The 19,482-nt window shown below is 38.5% G+C and overlaps 2 protein-coding genes across 2 annotated transcripts in view; one reads left to right on the top strand and one right to left on the bottom strand.

Annotated features, from left to right (window-relative positions):
- Positions 1–489: 489 nt before the first annotated feature.
- Positions 490–11,668, bottom strand: lacc1 (laccase (multicopper oxidoreductase) domain containing 1). Its single transcript, XM_051708527.1, has 5 exons — positions 11,093–11,668; positions 8,133–8,311; positions 7,800–7,965; positions 4,172–4,397; positions 490–3,830 (listed from the first exon to the last, which is right to left on the bottom strand). The coding sequence occupies exons 1-5, from the start codon at positions 11,622–11,624 to the stop codon at positions 3,632–3,634; spliced, it is 1,302 nt and encodes a 433-aa protein (XP_051564487.1). The 5' UTR covers positions 11,625–11,668; the 3' UTR covers positions 490–3,631.
- Positions 11,669–17,683: 6,015 nt separating this feature from the next.
- The window catches only part of enox1 (ecto-NOX disulfide-thiol exchanger 1), a 154,701-nt gene continuing 152,902 nt past the window's right edge, over positions 17,684–19,482 (top strand). The window contains exon 1 of the mRNA XM_051708513.1: positions 17,684–17,829. The gene's annotated coding sequence lies outside the window, so the exon portion shown is untranslated. The remainder of the gene's footprint in view (positions 17,830–19,482) is intronic.

The raw sequence follows: 19,482 nt of genomic DNA, 5'->3' as shown, positions 1-19,482 counted from the left end.
TTTTAGGTTTAATTTTACTGTACAGATATGATCTCACAAGGCTTGTCAATTTCAAGCTGAATATCTTACTTTGACACAATGACAAAAAAGCAGCATTTGATTAGTGCACTTCTCAATTTATTCACACAATTCATTTTTACCAATCATAACAAACGTAACTACTCTAGCAGTCACACAAAGAAATAGTTAGCTCCATCTAGCGTACATTCATGGTTATTGTCAGTGTATTTCAAACCATTCAAATACATCCTTTAACGACATTTAAATGTCTCATTAACAAAACACATACTATCACTTTCATACTAATGGCCATCAAAAGACAATTCATGAGTTATGTATTTATAGTGAGGTTTCTCTAAGCAGCTTTCATAAGGGTTCCCACATGATTCGGGCAATGGCTTTTCCATGACCTTTCCAGTCATTTGTGATACTGGATAAGGGTTTAGGAAATAAGAAAATCATTTTAGAAATCATAAAATAAAAAAAATATTTTACAGAGACTACTGGGCATATTTCCATTTGTATGTCAAGTTTCAATCTTTAAAAGATTAGGTTAAATATATTTAAGATGAAGTATGTAACTTTTTCGGTGGTAAAATACTTTAATACATCCCATCTTAATATTTAGAGACAATTAGTAAACCATTCATAGATTAATTTTCTTGAAAACTGTAAACACTAACTGTGTCTCGTTTGGAAGGCTGATCGTGTGTTCCATTTGTCTCGGAAGTCGGAGCTCCGAGTTATTTTCCGAATTCCGTGACCGGAACTGACAAATGGAACTCTGTACTGCAAAAGAGCTAGTGCAACAATTACTTTCCCGGAGGCGTCCATCTTTTTTTCCGACTTGTCGTGTTGTGTGTAAAAGGAACGCATCCAACTCGGATTTCTTGTTTTTTTTAAGGTACGTCGATCCGAGTCCCGGGCTCTGACTTCCGAGACAAATGAACGCAGCATGAGTCCTCCGGAAGTTGCATTTGTCGGCAGCATACGTCAGCGAGACTGTCTCAAGGACACTTCGAATGCAGCCTTCGAATGTGGCCTTCTTTCACGGGAATTCGGAGGATGCATGAGGTATCCTTCGTGGGCACTCACAACCCACAATTCTTTGCTTCAACGGAAATGTCTAAAAAAATAACGCCAATTTGCCCGTAAATATGATGTTCAAATGCAAATAATGTTAATTCCCAAGTTGAAGTACCTCAGTAGATGGGTACAGAGTATATAATATGTATAATTATATTAATAATATAATTAAAATAAAGTATAAGACTAAAAGTACACTTGTAAAATCTATTTTCTTTTCTCTTTACATCATTATAACCCTCCTAAAATTTACCTCATACATTCCCTTCCAGAGGGACTTTGTTCCCTTCTCACTCAAAGTGCTCGCACTTGTTAAAGTGTGGCGTGCTGTCACAGCAACCATGTTACGTTCCATTTCCGTTTGTCCTATAAAGGCCGTCTCGTTTAAACGAGGCTTGTTTAAAGGAGGACACTCGGTATACTGCAGCCTCCTACATAGCACGCAGCCTTCAAAACGAGACACAGCTGTAGTGCTATAAAACTTCCTGTGTTTGTTTTGAGAGATGCTTAAAACTGCCCCATAACGTTACTCACCCAATGGTGTGAGTTTGGGTCGGGGCAATCTCTTTGATTGACCAACTGCAGATGAGGGGCGTATTCAGAAAGCTATTTTGAAAAATGTGTTTATTTTTGGGACTAGTGTCGTAGAAATAGCATACTTCGGATTTAAAAAGAAAATTTTTACTGTAGAAATGTACCCAATAAGTCCTCAACAGACATACACTATATTGCCAAAAGTATTCGCTCATCTGCCTTTAGACGCATATGAACTTAAGTGACATTCCATTCTTAATCCATAGGGTTTAATATGACGTCGGCCCACCCTTTGCAGCTATAACAGCTTCAACTCTTCTGGGAAGGCTTTCCACAAGGTTTAGGAGTGTGTTCATGGGAATTTTTGACCATTCTTCCAGAAGCGCATTTGTGAGGTCAGACACTGATGTTGGACGAGAAGGCCTGGCTCGCAGTCTTCGCTCTAATTCATCCCAAAGGTGCTCTATCGGGTTGAGGTCAGGACTCTGTGCAGGCCAGTCAAGTTCTTCCACACCAAACTCGCTCATCCATGTCTTTATGGACCTTGCTTTGTGCACTGGTGTGCAGTCATGTTGGAACAGGAAGGGACCATCCCCAAACTGTTCCCACAAAGTTGGGAGCATGGAATTGTCCAGAATCTCTTGGTATGCTGAAGCATTCAGAGTTCCTTTCACTGGAACTAAGGGGCCAAGCCAAGCTCCTGAAAAACAACCCCACACCATAATCCACCAAACTTCACAGTTGGCACAATGCAGTCAGACAAGTACCGTTCTCCTGGCAACCGCCAAACCCAGACTCGTCCATCAGATTGCCAGATGGAGAAGCGTGATTCGTCACTCCAGAGAACGCGTCTCCACTGCTCTAGAGTCCAGTGGCGGCGTGCTTTACACCACTGCATCCGATGCTTTGCATTGCACTTGGTGATGTATGGCTTGGATGCAGCTGCTCGGCCATGGAAACCCATTCCATGAAGCTCTCTACGCACTGTTCTTGAGCAAATCTGAAGGCCACATGAACTTTGGAGGTCTGTAGCGATTGACTCTGCAGAAAGTTGGCGACCTCTGCGCACTATGCGCCTCAGCATCCGCTGACCCCGCTCTGTCATTTTACTTCGTGGCTGAGTTGCTGTCATTCCCAATCGCTTCCACTTTGTTATAATACCACTGACAGTTGACTGTGGAATATTTAGTAACGAGGAAATTTCACGACTGGACTTGTTGCACAGGTGGCATCCTATCACAGTACCACGCTGGAATTCACTGAGCTCTTGAGAGCGGCCCATTCTTTCACAAATGTTTGTAGAAGCAGTCTGCATGCCTAGGTGCTTCATTTTATACACCTGTGGCCATGGAAGTGATTGGAACACCTGAATTCAATTATTTGGATGGGTGAGCGAATACTTTTGGCAATATAGTGTATGTTATCACACTGGCTTATGAGCAGTATCTAGCCAATTAAAGGTTAAGGTGCTGTAGGCGATTTTTTTTAATGGAAAGGTATGCAAAAAATGTTCTACTCCCTGAGAGATATTACTGAAATAAGTGTTGTAAGATATCTCACCTGTCTCTGTTACAGCTCTAGACTCTGTAAACAGCAAACAAAAATGTGTCCACGGACAATGACGCTTTAGACCATCTCATTTAAGGGCATTATTTTGCTGCTGTTGTTTTTAACAACAGTTTCTGCATGAAGTCGGTCTCAATAAAGTTAATTTGGTATCTTTGGAGTGCAGGGTTTTGGCGAGAGGGGCGTGGCTAATCCAACGGCTCAGTCTCGTGGAAGTAGAACAGCTAAAATCACTTACAGCACCTTTAAATATTTTAGAGCAGACAAAACAATGGACAATTCAACACAGCAATTTTCTTTTAGACATTTTCAAGCCTGGAAATCACCCTGTTTCAATGCAAATATAAAACTGTTCACAGTAGTATAATTTCTGAGTTTGAAAAAGGTTTTTTCCATTGTTGTTCAAATGAATGTTTCTACACATTTTAATCAGTGAATGCATTGATTAGTGGTCTGATTCTTTCATATCTTGGGGTTCTTTTATCCACAGAAAGCCAATCTGTGTCCCAAAGTTGATTCCATCCCTTACATGGGAGAAGAATAATTCAGGTTGGCAGGAGGTGCACAGTGTGGAATCGGTTTTGTGTGGCAGTCTGATATCCTGGATGTGTTCTGGTTTGATACCACCTCTCTCCAGCAGAATTCTACAATTAAGGGGAAGACATGTTACTATTTTAATAAATGCAAGATCAAGTAATACTCTTTTCAAAGTCTACCATTGGAATATATAGTTTTAATTTCCCCTGGGCAATGATCAGTCTTTTTCTGCAAATATTCTAAAAGGGATACATTACCCTTTTACATTAATTACCATTATGCCAAAGGTTTTTCATTACTGTGAGTCTCTGTAGGAAATGGCATGACTAAGTAAGTGACAAAGTGGACTACAGTACAGTAAAATTTTATGAGGGATCAATAAAATATAGGTCTCTAGTGTGCTGTTGAAGTCAGAGCAGGATTTCATTGGTTGACCTTTGATGCTTACCTGGTTGCGAGTCTGATATCAACATAAGGTGTAGGTGACTCCATGTGTCTAACACAGTCTCGATGTATGGCATGGAACTCTCTGGCCAAATCTTGCTCCAGAGTAAAACAGCATGGCCCGACAGAAGGCCCGATCAAACATACTATGTCTGCAGGCCTACTGCCAAACTCGGACACCATGGCTTTCACTGTTGCCATGGCAATTCCCATGAGGGTACCCTTCCAGCCTGTGACACAGACAAGAAATACCATATAAACAACTATGTTACATTTCTACTATAGCTGGGACATCATCACATTTCTGCTGTAGTCTGTTAAGAAATTATGTAGAAACAGAAAATGCTCATATGCACATTTTCTATTGAAGTACTTCAACATTCATCTTTCAGTTCTTCAAAGATTGTGTGAGCTAGTCCAGCTGTGATACTAGAAAAGTCTTTGGGAACATTATGTAAAAGCACATACATTCTCAAATTTACCTTACACTTCCCTCTAAAATAACATAAACAATAATTTTTCAGTTCTATAAAGATTATGTAAGCACAGTCCAGCTATGAAACCAGCAGTGACAATGGCTCAATTACTCTTACCTATGAAGGAATACTCAACACAATTCCATCTTTAGTGATTTCAGAATAAAAAAACATCACATTGTTCTAAAAAGACTCTTCCCCCACCTCCAATGCTAAGTTGTTTTATCCTTGTGTCAATCATGTATATGCATTTTTTCTTTAAGATTGACTTCCCTTTCGTTTCAGGTTACATGAACAGATATTCCCCAGTAAACCCAAAACGAAGCTTGAAGTGAATCAATATATTAAAGCTGCACTACGTAACTTTGTGCTCTCTAGCGACATCTGTGGTTGAAACTTAAAATTGCAAGCTATTTACGGAAGAAAACTTTACGCGAGTCATGTTTCGGCACTTCTCATGATTTGAGCTTTGGCTGTGTGTGATCATGACTGGAGATATTCATAACGTGCTATTTTCATGTTGATATTATGTTATACGTTTAAACGTTTAAAACTGAAATATTCCTTGCTTTGATGAAGATAAACAACATTCTTATTCACATATTTTGAATGAATGAATTTTAAACTTATAGCACTTTTCTGACACTCCACTCATATATTTTAATATAATTATTCAAGTGTTTTATCTACTATTGTTGTTTGTGTTTTACTACACTAATCAATTTAAGAGATGATACTCGTGATATGGCTAATACGAGTTCAACGGAAGACTTTTATTATTGTTATATTATATTGTACAGCCTCAGTTGATAATGCAAGTAAACCGTAATACTACAATGCATTGCACACAATAACACAGTAAACTAAAAACATAAAACAAAGATTCAGTAATTATGGGGATAAAATATACTTTATTAACCATGAAAATAGTATGATTAAAAATGCAGTATAACAGTTACAAGAAGTCAATTTCAGAAGTCATACATATTAAATATGGACTTCCCCCGACAACGTAAATACATCACCACTGGTTAACACACGAGTAATTTTCGATTCATGCAAGCATGACAAGCAATATAAGCTTCAACAACCCTACCAGAAAACATATCCAAGCATTATAGCAGGTAAACAACTTTGCCAAATGGATAACAGATAAACATCCATCCATATTGCTGTCCTGAACTGTGTACGTGTGACTGACTGAACTGTAGTTTCTTTCTTCTTTTTAACGGCCACTCGCAAACTAAAACAGTGCATTACCACCATCTACTGTTTACATGGGAAGGAGACAGCCTGTTCTTCTTCCCTACGTTCACGGATATGACGTAATGACGCAAGGATGTACGTCATAAGCCAGCGATTTTGTGCCAAATCGAACCAGACAGCTCAAAATACACATAATTTTTATAGGTTTACTGTAAGAACATTGTTTTGAACACTGATTATGTACTCAATCAGTAATGGCAATCTGTTAATTTTTAACAAAAAAATAGTGCAGCTTTATGGTTGTGCAATCTTACATTAAAGGAATATTCCGGGTTCAATAGAAGTTAAGCTCAATCGACAGCATTTGTGGCATAATGTTGATTACCACAAAAATGTATTTAGACGCGTTTATCGTTTTCTTTAAAAAAGGAGAAGCAAAAATCAAGGTTACAGTGAGGCATTTACAATGGAAGTGAATGGGGCCAATTTTTGGAGAGTTTAAACACAGAAATGTGAAGCTTATAATTTTATATAAGTACTTCTGTTAAAACTCATGTGTTATTCGAGCTGTTAAGTTGTTAAAAACATAGTTTTTACAGTCATTTTAGGGTTTTGATGTTTATGGTGTAAAGTTGTCATGCCATCGAAGTTTAAAACTGGATATAACTTTAAACAGAAAAGGTTAGTAAGAATTTGTATCACACTAAAATCATACTAACATGCATATTGTTTACGTCTTTTAGTTATACTTTTGAAACAGTGAGTATTTTAATGTTTACGGATTGGCCCCATTCACTACCATTGTAAGTGTCTCACTGTAACCCAGATTTTTGCTTTTTTTAAAGAAAAGGTGGGACGGAGGGCCTGGGTAGCTCAGCAAGTAAAGACGCTGACTACCACACCTGGGGTCATGAGTTTGAATCCAGGGTGTGCTGATTGACTCCAGTCAGGCTTCCTAAGCAACCAAATTGGCCCAGTTGCTAGGGAGGGTAGAGTCACAACCTCCTTGTGGTCGCTATAATGTGTGGTTCTCGCTCTTGGTGGGGCGCGTGGTGTGTTGTGTTTGGGTGCCATGGAGAATAGCGTGAAGCCTCCACACGCACTACGTCTCCATGGTAACGTGCTCAACAAGCCAAGTGATAAGATGCGTGGATTGATGGTCTCAGTTGCGGAGGAACCCAGATTGAGGCGAGTCACTAAGCCACCACGAGGACTTAGAGCACATTGGGAATTGGGCATTCCAAATTGGGGAGAAAAAAAAAAAAAAAGAAAACGAAAAGGAGGGACGAGTCAAAATACATTTTATGGGAATCAATATTGTGCCACAAAAGCTTAACTTGTATTGAACCGGAATATTCCTTTAATTTAGCAATTACAATAGCAAAGAGGCATAATTGCTGAACTGTTGTTGCAATGAAACCTATATATGTCCAGGTTATATTTCATGGCAAAATCAAAAGAAAAATAAGAGAAAGTCTGCACTCTGAAACTCTCTTTAGAAAAAAAAAAAAGAAAGTAGAAATTTGGCTAATGTATATAGATTTTTTCACATTGTGACATTATTTGTCAATTATTATGACAATTAAACACATTCCCCCAGTTCTTTTTATCATAATGAAAAGAAAAGTGATATACTGTATTATTTTAAGTATTGATACATGGTAGTATTTATGGTGCTGCCTTAATTTTTTTTTCTTTTTCTTTTTTCAAAATTTTACATAATTGAGAATCCCCATTAATAATAATAGGAAATTGTAAAAGTGATGTATTATAGTAGTGAGAATGTGGGGGTAAATTTGCTTAATTTTCATGAAGATTATTGTCAAAGCAAAAAATCCTGAATCTAGGCTTTACTTTTCATAATGCAAAAAAATATCATTTCTATAATGTTTTGTTTTTGGTTAGAATTGTGACCTGGAAATGTTTTCATGTCAGATAAATGAATCTCACCTGCATGTGCTACTCCAATGACCTTTGCCACAGGGTCAGTGAAGAGCAGCGGCATGCAGTCAGCCCCTGGTGCTGCTATGACAACACCTACTTGATTGGTCACCAATCCATCATAACTGTCGGGTGCAGGTTTTCCCATCACCCACACATCACTGGCATGATTACACTGCAGTAAATGACAAAGGTACCTGCAATCAATGACAACTACTTATGTAGAAAATGTTTAACGAAATAAAACATCAGTGAATGAGCCTAGAAAGGAGCCTTTTCAATTGTAAGTGCCAGAAGAATCAACTAGCAGATTTAGAAGACTAATTTCCTGTGGTAAAATACCTTTATGAGGTTGAATTGAAGATGTTGAAATCCAGCTTTCAGGCCGAGGCGGCGGAGGTTCTCGGCCACCACAGCTCTGGAGTCTTTGCGTCGAGGGTTGCAAAAGAGGTTGAGTGAGCTCAGGGTGCTGATGTAAGATATACCTCCGGTACGAGTGGTGAAGCCGTGAGCAAAACAGTCTTTAAATAAGAAGGAAATATAGAGCCATAGATTGTCAGAAGGGCAATCTATTTCGCCTCAATTTAATGTGAGCTGAATTTATTATCCTGGCATCATTTAAAAGTAAACTACCAGTTTGGACACACCTACTTATTCTTTATAATTAATGTATGAAATAACACTCACACACACAATTTTTTTTTAAACGAATCGAAACTATCTTATATTTTATCTTCTTTAAAGAGCTACCCTTAGACTAGATTACTGCTCTGTTCCCATGTATGCTGGCCACATGTTCACTTCTCTTCTTGCACTGGTCCATTTTGACCCACTTAAGAGTTAAAAATAGTAAAAAACTAATCTTAATCTTGTATTTGGTCAAACTGGCTCCACTATAATGAATAAATAAGTCAAATAAAAATGGTATTACATTTTTATGATACTTGTTTGTATTAATGCAATGTCTGAGTGTTTTGACTACTATAGGTGGGCTCTAGGGCATTAATAAATGGTTTCTAGATGGTTACTACTGGCCCAAGTAAGAAGAGACCACCCCCAAGTCTCTATAACATCCTGATCACTAGATATGTGTGGGGACCTTTTCAATAGAAGTCTATGGGATTTTTCAGTCATTTTTCGACCGCCAGCTGGAAATTGATATTCTGAACTAAAAAGCTTTAAGAATATAAACCATGATTCTGTATTTATTTCAAACAGGTACAATGAGTAAGTATTCCAACTATCATTTTTTTTTTTTCACTCAGAATTAAGGGTTACTGTATCTACTGTAAAAAGAATAGTACCACCGCTGACATATAGGTGGCACTCTTTCCAGATGAAATGTTACTATAAAAGGTTATGTTTAGGGTGAAAAGCAAAATGTCAGTGCTGATGTTTACCAGTCTGTTTACCATGGGTGTGCTGTCTATCTACTGTACTCTACCGGGTCTTTTTTTCAGAACAGAAAAGTTGTTAAATGTAACATTTTGTGTCAAAACTTTTGAATGGAAATTATACCCCATTTTTTTGATGATTCCTGTTCTGTAGGCAATTATCATACCTTTCTCTCTGTATATAGTATATTAAAAAAAATGTGCATGCATGTTTAAAGCTGAAGTATGTAACCTTTTCAGTGTTCAAATACTTTCTTCTATCCCAGCTCAATATGTAGAGGCAACTATTAGTAAGCAATTCTTAGGTTAATTTTCTCAAAACTGTAAACAAAGTGTCTCTGTGGCACTATAAAATTCCTGTGTTTGTTTTGAGTGACCCGTCCCAACAACGGTACTCAACCAATGGCATAAGTTTGGGGCAGGACTATCTATCCCAAACTCCCAAACTAGTTTGAACAACTACAGACGAGAGGCATATTCAGAAAGCTGTTTTGAAAACAATGTTTATTTTTGCAATTGCGTTTGGTTGCGCTAGTGTCGCAGAAATTACATACTACAGCTTTTAAGGTGCACTCAGTAATTTTTTGAAATATATTGAAGTATGGCTTACACTGACACCTAGTGGCCTGGGGCCGGTTGCACCAGCTATATGTAAGTTAGAACTTAGCTTAGTTGTGGCGTAAATGGGCACTAAATCATAGTTTACACACTACTAAATATGTGAGCGTTGCACCATTAAACTTAGGTACAACGTAACCCTACGTATAAACTAAATATTTACGGCAGACTCCGACCAGGAGTAAGGGATGGAATAAAAAAGCAGAATGAGATTTAATGACATCAATGAGCTCATGTTTTGTGTGACAGGCTTCAGTCCTTTTGACATATATGATGGTGTTGGCATTTACACTCATTTACATTTATGAGAGAGAAAAAAAAAAACGTACTTTTAAGCGGCTCTTCAGCATAAATCCAATCTAATGGTGCAGTTTTCAGGGTGCGTCACCCGGTGTTAAGTTTCAACACATTCAAAATATATATATATAAGATATTAAAATGAATAAATGTCTGTTTTTCCATCCTGTTGTATTAGTATTTATTTATCACTCCTTATTTATTTTAGATATAGTTCCTATATATTGTTATTTATACAGGGCAAATATACTATTTATTAAATGCATTTTTATTACGTATCCTATTTTAATGGGAACATAATTTATTACAGCTTACAGTTACATGAGCAGACAAGGTTTGAACATCAACCATAGTGAGATAAACTGAAATTCATGGCTTTTTAACAGTTCTGTGTACAAATTTGAAGGCTGCATATTAGATAAATATGGGTAAACGTCATATTATGCGACTACACATTAATTTACGGAGAGCTTACGACCTACTAGTTAAGTCTTGCCTTAATGATGATTAAGCACTGACTTAATTACAAACTATCTAGTAGTTTGCCTTAGTGTGAACTTTACATCCCAACTTACGTGAGAACTTACGCACAGCTGGTGCAACCCTACCCTGGATGCTGCATTATTCAAACACAGTAAAGTTTTCAGTTACCAATGCCACTGTAGAAATTAACTATGCTCAGTAAACCAGGATTAATTTAATCCATGAATAAAAGTGTCCAGTAACAGGGCAGTGACTGAGATTAAGTAAGTAGTATTCAGCTGGTCATGTAATCCTAACATGGCATCCCCCATGAGGAGCCCCTGCCACGTGTAGAATAAAAGAGCTTTTATAAGATTACTGATGTGACTGAACTCTTCATTTCACATGAGTGGTCATGCTTTTATACATACATTTCAAAATTATTATTCATTTCTTTATAAGTAAAATTTTTAAATGAGGAAAACAATTAATGAGTGTACCTTTAAAGGTTTTTATAAGAAGACAACAAACCTGAAATTATAGAGGACCTAAGAATTGTAATATCTCCTTTGACTGCTGGTAGGTGCTGTAAAAACGTGGTAACCTCATGTTGAACATCAGTGCAGATGACTGTGTGATCACCCAGCGGACAGGACAGACCGTCAAACATGATTATGTACTCAAAACTAAACGCAGAAGTGAAGAGGAGCTCCTCGTGAACCTGAAACAGATCTCTTCCGTGGCTCGAAGTAATGATCTTTACATCACTGATGTCCTCTTTGTCTATAGCCTGTTTGAATGAGTATAATGAGGCTGAAAGAGAGCTTTTGCACAGAACCTGTGGGGAACTGCCTCTTATACCGACAAACATCTCCAGAATAGCGGTTCTGGGAAAGCGGTCCATCCCCATGGAGTTCTCTGCATGTTGGTCTAATATGATGAAGACACGTTCCTGTGACCCATTCCTAGTCATTGCACAAAACTTGGAGATGCGCTTTTCTAGACAAATGTCATATTCCGGACAACTGAGATGTGTTAGATCCACAAGTGTAACTGTGGCCATCTCTGATAGTGACGTAATAATGTGTTGAGCGCAGCACGGTTTGGTCGCTTTGCCTGGGATAGAGGATCTGTGGAAGTGCTGTCACACCACACCTGAATATAAGGTTTGCAAATGAGGAACTTTTTTTTTTACAACGCAAAGAGAAATTCCTCTCTCGTAGTACTTCCTGAAAAGAGTGTCGGACCGCCCACTGTGGAAACTCCTGACCAGACAAGTTGCACTCTGCATGCACTATTGCTCCCAGGTGTTGCAGACAGCAGATTTATTTATTTTACAACCTATAGCATGTGACATTAAGGTTCCTTTGCCACAGAATTTCCAGTCTATACTTACAGTGATTTGTTGCCATTTCATTTGTTCATTTTATTATCTGATAAATAACTCATTAACTTCCCCATAGAAAAGTCCTGCAGTGGGATTGCTTTAACCTCTTGAACTCTGGGACATTTTTGGGCTGTCGTCAGCAATTTTTCACACTCACATTTAAAAGCTCGCCATTTGCACATACTGTGGACTAACTGGCAAAAACTGGTCTCAGTTTGGTCCCCCATCTTTTGTTGTTGTTGTCCTCCTAACTTTGTAAGCATGTAATTCTGGTTCTGCACACTCAATTTCCCTCCAAAAGGTCTTATTTTATTCCACTAGATGGCAGCAATTACTAGAAAAAAATAATTTTTTCACCTTATGTCACAAAAATGCAGATCTGAAATGTAGGTGGCGCTCTAATGCATTTTAGCCCTCACAGATGTGCTCGTCCATAGACATTCAGTAAAATTTTCAGTTCATGCACACCCCCATTGTTTAATTGAATATTTTGGGCTGTGAGTGGTCTAGAAGCTCAATCTAAGTGTCATTAGAAAGCTTTGCAATGATGTATACCATTATAACATATATTGCAGAAGATTTGTTTAGCATGCTTTTCGTGCTGGACCGCATATTTTGTTCTGGACATCTAAGATGTAACATTGGATTATTCAGCCAAGCAAGCTCACAGACAAGTACAAAATGGTAAATGTTTAAGAAAACTGCCAAACGTAAAAGTAGATATAATGTTTTTAGCTATTTGAGGCATACAGTGCATCCGGAAAGTATTCACAGCGCTTCACTTTTTCCACATTTTGTTATGTTACAGCCTTATTCCAAAATGGATTAAATTCATTATTTTCCTCAAAATTCTACAAACAATACCCCATAATGACAATGTGAAAGAAGTTTGTTTGAAATATTTGCAAATGTATTAAAAATAAAAAACGAAAAAAATCACATGTACATAAGTATTCACAGCCTTTGCTCAATACTTTGTTGAAGCACCTTTGGCACCAAATACAGCCTCAAGTTTTTTGAGTATGATGCTACAAACTTGGCACACCTATTTTTGGGCAGTTTCTCCCATTCTTCTTTGTAGGACCTCTTAAGCTTCATCAGGTTGGATGGGGAGCGTCGGTGCACAGCTATTTTCAGATCTCTCCAGAGATGTTCAATTGGGTTCAAGTCTGGGCTCTGACTGGGCCACTCAAGGACATTCACAGAGTTGTCCCGGAGCCACTCCTTTGTTATCTTGGCTGTGTGCTTAGGGTCGTTGTCCTGTTGGAAGATGAACCTTCGCCCCAGTCTGAAGTCCAGAGCGCTCTGGAGCAGGTTTTCATCAAGGATGTCTCTGTACATTGCTGCATTCATCTTTCCCTCGATCCTGACTAGTCTCCCAGTTCCTGCTGCTGAAAAACATCCCCACAGCATGATGCTGCCACCACCATGCTTCACTGTAGGGATGGTATTGGCCAGGTGATGAGCGGTGCCTGGTTTCCTCCAGACATGACGCTTGCCATTCAGGCCAAAGAGTTCAATCTTTGTTTCATCCGACCAGAGAATTTTGTTTCTCATGGTCTGAGAGTCCTCTAGGCGGGCAGTCATGTGCCTTTTACTGAGGAGTGGCTTCCGTCTGGCCACTCTACCATACAGGCCTGATTGGTGGAGTGCTGCAGAGATGGTTGCTCTTCTGGAAGGTTCTCCTCTCTCCACAGAGAAATGCTGGAGCTCTGTCAGAGTGACCATCGGGTTCTTGGTCACCTCCCTGACTAAGGCCCTTCTCCCCCGATCGCTCAGTTTGTCCAGGCGGCCAGCTCTAGGAAGAGTCCTGGTGGTTCCAAACTTATTCCATTTACGGATGATGGAGGCCACTGTGCTCATTGGGACCTTCAATGCTGCAGAAATTTTTCTGTACCCCTCCTCAGATCTGTGCCTCGATACAATCCTGTCTCGGAGGTCTACAGGCAATTCTTTGGACTTCATGGCTTGGTTTGTGCTCTGACATGCACTGTTAACTGTGGGACCTTATTTAGACAGGTGTGTGCCTTTCCAAATCATGTCCAATCAACAGAATTTATCACAGGTGGACTCCAATCAATTTGTAGAAACATCTCAAGGATGATCAGTGGAAACAGGATGCACCTGAGCTCAATTTTGAGTGTCATGGCAAAGGCTGTGAATACTTATGTACATAAGATTTTTTTCATTTTTTATTTTTAATACATTTGCAAAGATTTCAAACGAACTTCTTTCACGTTGTCATTATGAGGTATTGTTTGTAGAATTTTGAGGAAAATAATGAATTTAATCCATTTTGGAATAAGGCTGTAACATAATAAAATGTGGAAAAAGTGAAATGCTGTGAACACTTTCCGGATGCACTGTACGACAGCAGTGATTCGCGTATAAAAGAGAAGTTTGTATTTTATGTCTTACTGATATCATATTTCACTTTGTGATTCTTTTGAAAATCTGAAAAACAGGGGTATTAGGGCAATAACATTTCTGAGAATAAGAACTTTCATTTGATATATGATTTGTCTATTTAAGTGCTATTTGAAAGACTTTTATATTCAAATTCATATTTCTATCACATGACCTCTAGGTGGCGCTGATTTGCGACGCTAAAGTTTTCAGGCCTTATTTTGTTATTTTATGTAACATAAATGCAGAAGTGATCAAAAAGTTCAGATTCTAAGCTTTCAAACAGTACCCCATATGCCTGACTCGAGACTTGAGTATTTTAAGCGTAAACTTTTTTCGTGACATAGCGCCCCCTTTTGGACCCGCCGGCGGATCCACAGAGTTGAAGATGTGAATCTAATGAACGCATGCATTGTTATTAATAGTATTTAATTGTTATTATTATGGTTATGAGTTATCATTTTCTTGTAGAGAACTGTAGCAGCCTACAGTGCTGATCCCAAACACCAAAGAAATTAGAAGTATTCTTACACTGATTAGCCACAACATTAAAACCACCTGCCTAATGTCATGTAGGTCCCCCTCGTGCCGCCAAAACAGCTCTGACCCATCAAGGCATGGACTCAACAAGACCTCTGAAGGTATCCTGTGGTATCTAGCACCAAGACGTTAGCAGAAGATCCTTGAAGTCCTGTAAGTTGCGAGGTGGGGCCTCCATAGATCAGACTTGATGGTCCAGCACATCCCATAGATGCTCAATCGGATTGAGATCTGGGGAATTTGGAGGCCAAGTCAACACCTTGAACTCTTTGTCATGTTCCTCAATCCATTCCTGAACAATTTTTGCAGTGTGGCAGGGCGCATTATCCTGCTAAAATTGGCCACTGCCATAAGGGAATACCATTGCCATGAAGGGGTGAACGTGGTCTGCAACAATCTTTAGGTAGGTGGTACGTGTCAAAGTAACATCCACATGAATGCCAGGACCCATGGTTTCCCAGCAGAACATTGCTCAGAGCATCACCTTGCCTCCACTGGCCTGCCTTCTTCCCATGGTGCATCCTGCTGCCAACTCTTCCCCAGGTAAACGACGCACATGCACCCGGCCATCCACATGATCTAAAAGAAAATGTGATTCATCAGACCAGACCACCTTCTTCCACTGATTCATGGTCCAGTTCTGATGCTCATATGCCCATTGTAGGCGCTTTCGGTGGTGGACAGGGGTCAGCATGGGCACTCTGAACGGTCTGCGGCTACGCAGCCCCATACGCAGCAAGCTGCGATGTACTGTGTGTTCTGACACCTTTCTATCATGGCCAGCATTTCGTTTTTCAGCAATTTGTGCTACAGTAGCTCTTCTGTGGGATCGGACCAGATGGGCTAGCATGCGCATCAGTGAGACCATGACCCTGTCGCCGGTTCACCGGTTGTCCTTCCTTGGACCACTTTTGGTTGGTATTAACCACTGCATACTGGGAACACACCACAAGACCTGCTGTTTTGGAGATGTTCTGACCCATTCACCTAGCCATCACAATTTGGCCCTTGTCAAAGTCACTCAGAAACGCTTGCCCATTTTTCCTGCTTCCAACACATGAAAATCAAGAACTGACTGTTCACTTGCTGCCTAATATATTTCACCCCTTGACAGGTGCCATTGTAACAAGACAATCAATTTTATTCACTTCACCTGGCAGTGGTTTTAATGTTGTGGCTGATCAGTGTATTATTCCTATACTGTATCATTTGAATGGTATGTCACTTAGGGGAGTTGTCACACAAGGAAGTTGTCACAAGGGCTATATCCAAAGTTGTGCAATTGCATAAATACTTGTTTTGTCTTTCAGTTGTTATTTATGTGGTTTCAAAAACTTGGTTCAAAAATGTCTTGAATGAGGAAAATGTCTGAGAATATTATCCTCTAAAGGATTATATCCTCTTTTGCAGTGGCATACATTAAGGCGAGGTTCAACAATATTATGAAGTTAGATTTTAATGAAAGATTGAACTGTGTATAGGACTAGGGAATTTTTGTTAGGTTGGGGCAGGTTATCACACGTGTGTTGTATATTGTAATTTTATGCAATTAATTCCTTACAGTTTATTTTGGCCAAAACAATGCTTTGAAATTGATTTTGTATGCTGCCTTTTTGCTGTTTCAGGAATTCAAATGCTTTGGAACTCGCATACTCTTTTGTGTTTCAGTTGTTACTGTTTATATTTTCTGAAAAGCCTATTAAAAATTACAAATACTGTATATTTTATAAGATTACATTATTATTTCTTTAGATAGAATAAAATAAAATAAAAAGTGTAACAACATGAACTGTCTTTTTCCCTATAGGCAATGCTCAATAATAATGTAATAATTAATTAATATTCAATAATCTTCAAAGAATAACCCCACCCAGAGAAATATTCACTTAAAAGTGTTATCAAATGTGTTGCCAATTGATAGCGTAGGTGATGGCAGCTCTCTGTGATTGCACAACAATATAACCTCTTTGAATGCACCTCTTTACATTAATAATAGTAATAATAATGTCAATATTACTTCAGATTTTCAGACCACTTATGTTCTTCTTTACACCCTTCCAGATGTTATGATGAAGTGACGAGCTGATCGTTTGATAACTTACATTTTACAACTAGCCATCTTACAGTAGCCTAGAGTGTCCAGTGGCCAACAGAGGGAGTACAATTACCAGATAATGTCCCCTACACTCTGATCAATGCATTCTGATGCACTTAATCAGCTCTGAAATATGCACAATAACCACACAACACAAAATTGTACACGATCTAATCTGATTTGGGCCTATTTGTCTTTCATTATTGAACTCTTTGCATTTCACTAATTATGCATACACAATAACTAACATGATTAAATATTAGTTTAACAAGATTAAATCCTAAGTAGTTACTAGTTTCTAAATGTATATGACCAAAATCAGAGACCTTTAAAAGTCTTCCTTCATAAATCACATTTCAGATTTTCAGCTAAGACCTGCACTTTTTGTCATGTGTGTATGTCATTTGATTTTCAATGTCTACTCAAGAATGAATCTTGTCATGCAGTGCATTAATCAATAAGCGTTAATGTTAGCCTACATCATGTCCCATAACACATTTCATAGTCTATATTAAACTTAATAATGATTGAAGATTTTTTTGCCAGTCTTAAATGTGTTTGCACATCGGTTTGATTAGAATGCACACAAGTGTGTTTTGCACCCAATTTGTCCTCGCTCATTTGGAGGCAGTTCGCTGTGGACTCGTGCACGCTGATCCGTGTCGCGCGCGCCTCAGTCTCTCGTCTTTAGCGCGTGGAAACAGCAGCGGCTGTGCCAGATGCACCAGGACCGAGGAGCAACGACGTCCAGCGTTTCGCCATTCAGCTCTGTTCGCGCTTATTTTAGAGGATCACAGCGCCGCTTCACATCGCAGCTCGGGATAGGCTTAAATCAAAACGGTAAGAGCCGTTCATCCATTCTTCAATGTTGCTGTTGTGTGTATTCGCTCCTTTTGTACGTCTCTGTCCTTACAGCGTCTGCTAGTTCCCATTCTTCATCATTTGATCAGACTGAGCATCAGAATGTTTCTCCCTATCGAAGCATCAATAACATCTATGAGCGCTGTGACACATTTGATTGAGGCTATTTATATATATGATCATCTTCAAAACAGAATACACTGTGTGTGTGTGTGTGTGTGTGTGTGTGTGTGTGTGTGTGTGTGTGTGTGTGACGGTATTAATATTGTGCTTGTTGAAATACTTGTTGAGACTGAAAGAATATTTCGCCGATGTATAGTGCTGAATGTTATATTAGCTTTTGAAAGTTTAACGCTGAACTGTTGTTGTGGATTCAAAGTGCACACCGAGTTCAAAAGCGATAGACGGTCGCAAACAACTAGTTTCTCAACTGGACGATATTTTGAGACACTGAAGACCAGATCGAAGGCTATGCCATTTATTTTTTACAAATCCTCTTTTGAGAAGGTGAATGTTGAATGTCGTTTCATTTCTATGTTACCCGCCAGTTTTATGGTTCATTGGGATTTCATGTGCGTAAGATGGTTCAGTTACTCTTTAGAAACAGCTTCTTGGCTGATGTTCTTGATAACACGTCACCTGGGCAACCGCTTCAGCACCATGGAGAGAGTTCTGCTACAAGGTCCACATTCAGAGGAAACAAAAGTTTTAAAAGATGACTCGCTGTCATCTGTTTCATTTCTCAAGTTGAGTATCATTTTATTTTTTTTATTTTATTTTTTTTGTTGCTGTGTCACCATTGTTTCAGTATTCTGTTACACTAAACTTATACAAAAACAACAATTTTAAAGTAATTTAACATTTGAACTGTGACGTTTTTTTTTTATTTTTTTTTTGACTATCCAACGACTACATTACAAATTTTCCGTGGATTTTCTAAAATCCAAATAGAATAAAAGCCCCCCCCTCCCCCCAAAACAAACAAACAAACAAAAAAAACAATCAACACAACTCATGCAGCATGTAACAGATGACAATGTAGTTCAGTCTTTTGTCAACTGACTAAACAGGTCTCAGTGTAGCATTATAAATGCTTTGATTTCTTTCAGATCAAAATATAAATATAAAGTCAACTTGTACAACTCCAACATTTCATGTGATCTGATGCGAGGTAATATTTACAGTGAAAGAAAGATAGTGAACTAAATTGCTCTAGATATCTTTAGAGACTACCATTTTTATGAAGTGCACAACTTGGTTTGTGTTTTATTAATAGTACAAGTATTATTTTTGAAAGCATGGCTACAGATGGTTCAGTAAAATACAATTGAATCAAACACAGCTGGCAGTAAGCCCTGTTGTAAAGTGCTGTCGGGACAAATTAAATGAATGATTAGTTTTATGACTCGAAGACATTACTATATTGCAGCTTTTTCTGTTGGAGCATAATTTTCTGTAAAGCTGCTCTGATATGATGCATGTTGTGAAAAGCGTTATACAAATAAAAATGACTTGATATGATTAGCCTGCAATTTATTATAATGTATTAATAATAAACTAGTTGTCAGAGTAATTACACGGTTATTCACATGTCATTTGCATGATTGGTTCAACTTCTGGAAATAAAAGTGC

Source organism: Myxocyprinus asiaticus, chromosome 10, assembly GCF_019703515.2.
Source record: "Myxocyprinus asiaticus isolate MX2 ecotype Aquarium Trade chromosome 10, UBuf_Myxa_2, whole genome shotgun sequence".
Lineage (NCBI taxonomy): Eukaryota > Metazoa > Chordata > Actinopteri > Cypriniformes > Catostomidae > Myxocyprinus > Myxocyprinus asiaticus.
This window is presented reverse-complemented; position numbering and strand designations above follow the sequence as displayed.